Below are 4,800 nucleotides of genomic sequence, written 5' to 3'. Positions count from 1 at the left end.
AACATAGATGGCAGTGGGGAGTATGGTTGTTGAGGATCCAAATCCCGTTCCCGATGGTAAACCAAACTTTGTATCAAAGTTTGCATTAAGACACAAAGAAACAATTAGTCTCGATATCATTGAGTTTATTCATATTTGCATATTGATAATATAATCTTAAATGAAATGCTTTACTTGAATTTCAATAAGAAAAAGCACCTAATTCAGAACAAATTACATGAAAAATTCATCTAACAAGTATTTATTAGTATCTCTACTTCAATTGATTTGTTGTCATCACCCAAAAATGCCTTTTTTGTTTCGATTGAAGGAGGAAAGGACAGAAACCACAAACATGGCAAGGAATGCAACTAAAAGAACACTTGAAGCAACAATTCCACGAACATAAAACTTATTGTTTGTGCTCCTCGTTGCATCGTCCTTTGAAACACCCGATGCGTCAAATATTTGGTCGAAGAACCTTTTAAATTCGATCGAAATTGCAAAACCTGCACCAATGGCTGTGGCCAAAAGCGCACTTATTACCTGCAATTTCAAACATTTTTCATTGAGTTCAGGTGTACATGTAATATACAGAAAACATGTTATAAGTAGTAAAAGAAGGAAATGGATGTTTTATATGTGGAGCATATACGAATATGAGATCAAGACCCCGTCCAAAATCTTAAGACATTAGACCCTTCATTTGCATTTTAAGACAAATGGAATTGAATCAAGTAGTGAGCTAGTTCAGTTCCCAAGTTGATGATTTTGTGATAAAAAAATTTTATAATTTATTCTCATAATTTGCTATTTTCATCCTTTCGGTGTTAAATAATTTATAGGTGTCCATCATATTTACATAAATTATTTGTTACAAATAACTCTTTATTTCATAAAAATGATCGTTAATTTATAAATTTATAAAACAAAAATACTAGTACACCGTAATTTAAGAGTGTACCGTAAAAGTTTAGTATATATTTAGGTGGTTGATATAATTGAAAAATAATAAAAGGTCAGGAACCTTGTCTCCATAGAAGTCAAATTCTGGCAAGAATCCATTGCGTATCAATCTCTTCTGCTGAACAGCATAGTATATGGAAAATGGTAGCTGCACTATACAATATGCACCAGCAATTGCTGCAACAGCGACTACAAACCTGCAATTTTGACATAATTTCATAAACATAGTACTCTTATTTATTAGCTAGAAAAATCTTTGAATAGTATTCAATGTAATTATATTACTTAAATATACACATTCTGATCACTATTATAAGCAAAATTTAACATTTTAGCTTGAATGGTTTTTTACCTGTATGAAATGAGGTCTTGAAATTTCATATTTGTATCATCATCAAATTTGGCAGTGTTAGTAACAAGTAAGGCCACGGTTGTTACTGAGGCTGCAAGTGTGATTATCCTAAGCACAAGCATTGAGTTGATCACAGCTTTGGACACCATGTTTTCTTCAAAGATATTTTTCCACTAATTAAGTTTCTTGTTACTTTCTTGTGACCAAAAGAAACCCTTTTATAAACAAAATTAAGTTTCTCCGTCCTCCAACGTTAGCTCCAATGTCATTTGTCTTAATCTATCTATAAACCGCGTTGTTTACATTCTTCTCATGAGACTGTTGATGATTATTAAGCTAATAGATATGCTTATATAATGTTTAATTAAAGGCTTAATAGATCTCTCGGTCCCTTAACTTATTTTAATTTCTCAGTTTGGTCCCTTAACTATTAAACGTTTTAATTTGGACCTTATCTTTGTTTTCATCATCGATTTAGTCCTATTTTATTAATTTGAAATCCATAAAAAAGAAGATCGTTGGATAAAGGAAGTTCATCATATCTAACCGTGTATCACCAACACCTAAGTATCTGAAATGTAAGTTTTAAAATCATAAAAATTCTTTTATATTAATTTAAAAATAAAAAAATTTGAAAATTAATTTTCAAAAATAAAAAAAATTCTAAAAAATTTGAAAAAATTCAGGATTTTTTTTTCAGATTTTTTTAAAAATAATTCTGGAAAATGGCTTTTAATAAAAATATGAACTTAATTAGCAAAAATCGTAAAATCTTCATAATTTCGTAGAAAAAATTATTTTTAAAATAATCGTAATTCTGAAATAAAATTTTTGAAAAAAATTATCTGAATGTTTTCTAAATTGGTATCCAGATTTTTAAAAGTTAAAATATTTTCCAATTTTTTTTGTAGAAAAAAAATTTAAAAACTTTTTTTCAAAAAAAAATCTGACCTTTTTTTAAATAATTTTGAATTTTTGCTTTTTGTGTATTTTGAAAATTAAATTTCAGACTTTTTGAAAATCTTTTTAATTTCGAAAAAAAAATATGAATTATAATTATCAAAAATCGATTTTGGCTAATTATTAGAAAATATATTTCGAAAAATTTCAGATTTTTCTTTCGAAATTAAAAGTAATTTTCCAGATTTTTTTTTAAAAAAATCCTAAATTTTTTTAGAATTTTTTTATTTTCGAAAATTAATTTTCAATTTTTTTTAATTAATTTATTTCTAAATTAATATAAATGAATTTATATTATATTTTGAATTTTTAAAAATTAAATTTCAGATACTTAAGTGTTGGTGATACACGGTAAGATATGATGAACTTCTTTTATCCAATGGTCTACATTTTTATGGATTTAAAATTAATAAAATAGGACCAAATTGATGACGAAAACAAAGATAAGGACCAAATTGAAATATTTAATAGTTAATTGATCAAACTGAGAAATTAAAATAAGTTAAGGGATCGGGGAATGTATTAAGCCTTAATTAAATATTCTTTACTACTGGTTAGCATTTTTCTTTTTGGACATTCTAACTAAAATGTTAACTAATGCATCTGATGCATTAGGGAAACAAAAAAGATAATGTTTTCCATTAAAAACAACATTTTCTACACTTTTAAGTATTTAATTACATAAGTTCCAATAAATTTTCCTATATTTATTTTCGTAACTAATGCTCAGGGCACTAATTAGCATTTTTTTTAATTAATCTCTTTGTAGAGAATCAAAGTTTGTAACATCATTTCTACTCATATGAAAATAATCTACCACTTATTTTGAATCAAAGGCGAAATCAAATTCTTCTAGTTCCAACTAGTGAACCCAATTAACACTGTGTAATAGCTCCATGGATTTCTCAACATCCACATTGCACATGGGTGAGAACCATCTTGTTTTACCTAGCACAAAGTGACCTTCATCATTCCTGTTCAAATTTTCACTCAAAATTGAGTATTGAACTCCCTGAAAAATCATGACACAATTTTGCATGATGGCAGCTATAATATTGTGTATGAATTGAAATTGTTGCACAATCCAATGTAATAATGACATTCTTTGACCTATTTGTTGAAAAATATCATGTAACCAAAGGAGGGAACTTTAAGGAACCTTAGAGGCTAAGGATTGAGGATTTTTGGATAGATTCGAAGGGTCGAAATGTGAATATTGATAAACCAAAAGAGGAAGCGTTTGGGAAAGGGTTGGTACATTTCGAGGAGAGAAATTCATGGATATGGAAACACATGTGAATGAGAGTCTTATGACAAACTTAGGTGAATCTTGAGAGACCGTTAGGAAATCAAAAGGATAAGGGATAGTTTCTTTTGGGTTAGATTCTAAAGTTGGAACAATTTGTAAACATATTGGGTAAGGAAATCTTTAAGTCTCTTGGCCACGAAAAAAGATTTGGAAAAAGATAAAAATTAAGTGTGTTGTTGAAGAGATTGTTGAAGCTAATTTCTTGTAACTCTTTTGTACTTTTTAGCAAGAATCTCGTTGATAATAAAATAGAGATATTTTTCTCCTCCAAACGTAGGTCGTTGTTGGGCTGAACTGAATGATCAAATTCTTAGTGTGTTGATCTCTACTCTTTTCTCTCTTTATAATTGTTGTTCTTTGGTTTGATTGCGATTTTACTTTACATTCTCAAGATCAGGTTTTGTTGCTTACGACTATTTTAGTTATTGGTGTAATTTTGAGTTTGAAATTCACACCAGTCTCAAACTCACTACTAAATGTCTAAATCCAACCCAGTTTTGCATTTTACTGTTGTGAGAACGAAGTGTCTAACATTGCACATGTATTATGTTATGATAATTATAATAATAAGGGCAAATTCTACTCTAATAAAAAAAAAAGGCACTTCTCTTGTTTGATTTACTTCTTTCTAAGTCCTATGTTTGTTACATCTATTGGCACTAGGTTGCCTTTAATTTGATTTGTCGCTTGTAGGACTCTCCCAAAGACTTTGTAACCGACAATGGCCTAGTTTTACAACTTAAATTATTTAATTTTATTTCTCATGGCCGGTTTTGAGATTAGAGTAAAAATTATAGATAAATGCTTTTCTTTTTAGCAAGATGAATGTTAGTAATATGGTATATTCGTGCAACACATGTTTTTTTTTTGGAGAAGTTAAAATGGTATATAAACTCGAAAAAATGAGTCTTTTCTAGCACAAGGTGTACTAGAAAAGAAACATACATGTCCAAAAGTATTTACAAGAAATCTGTATAAAAAAGTAAACTATAAACGAAAATAACAATTAGCCTATGCCCAATATTTTGAACGGATTAAGCCACCAGCCATGTAAATTAAAGGGAATAGTAGTAAACTTCTCCTTCAACCACACAAATGTGAGGGACTTAATCTTATCCACCACCTGTGACACCGAGCAAGATTTGACCGTAAACAACCTGTTATTTCGTTCTTTCCAGATTTCCCATAGTAGCATACCAAATAACCTGCAAAATTGCTTGACGAACCTTTGATG

The 4,800-nt window shown here is 29.0% G+C and overlaps 1 protein-coding gene across 1 annotated transcript; it reads right to left on the bottom strand.

Annotated features, from left to right (window-relative positions):
- Positions 1-203: 203 nt before the first annotated feature.
- On the bottom strand, positions 204-1,526 carry LOC11415060 (CASP-like protein 4D1). The gene is made up of 3 exons (XM_003619944.4): positions 1,298-1,526; positions 1,007-1,142; positions 204-525 (listed from the first exon to the last, which is right to left on the bottom strand). Exons 1-3 carry the CDS (start codon positions 1,444-1,446, stop codon positions 277-279), a joined length of 534 nt encoding a protein of 177 aa, XP_003619992.1. The 5' UTR covers positions 1,447-1,526; the 3' UTR covers positions 204-276.
- Positions 1,527-4,800: the final 3,274 nt, after the last annotated feature.

Source organism: Medicago truncatula, chromosome 6, assembly GCF_003473485.1.
Source record: "Medicago truncatula cultivar Jemalong A17 chromosome 6, MtrunA17r5.0-ANR, whole genome shotgun sequence".
In the NCBI taxonomy this organism is placed as follows: Eukaryota; Viridiplantae; Streptophyta; class Magnoliopsida; order Fabales; family Fabaceae; genus Medicago; species Medicago truncatula.
The sequence above is the reverse complement of the archived record's forward strand: the minus strand, read 5'-3'. Positions and strand labels throughout refer to the sequence as shown.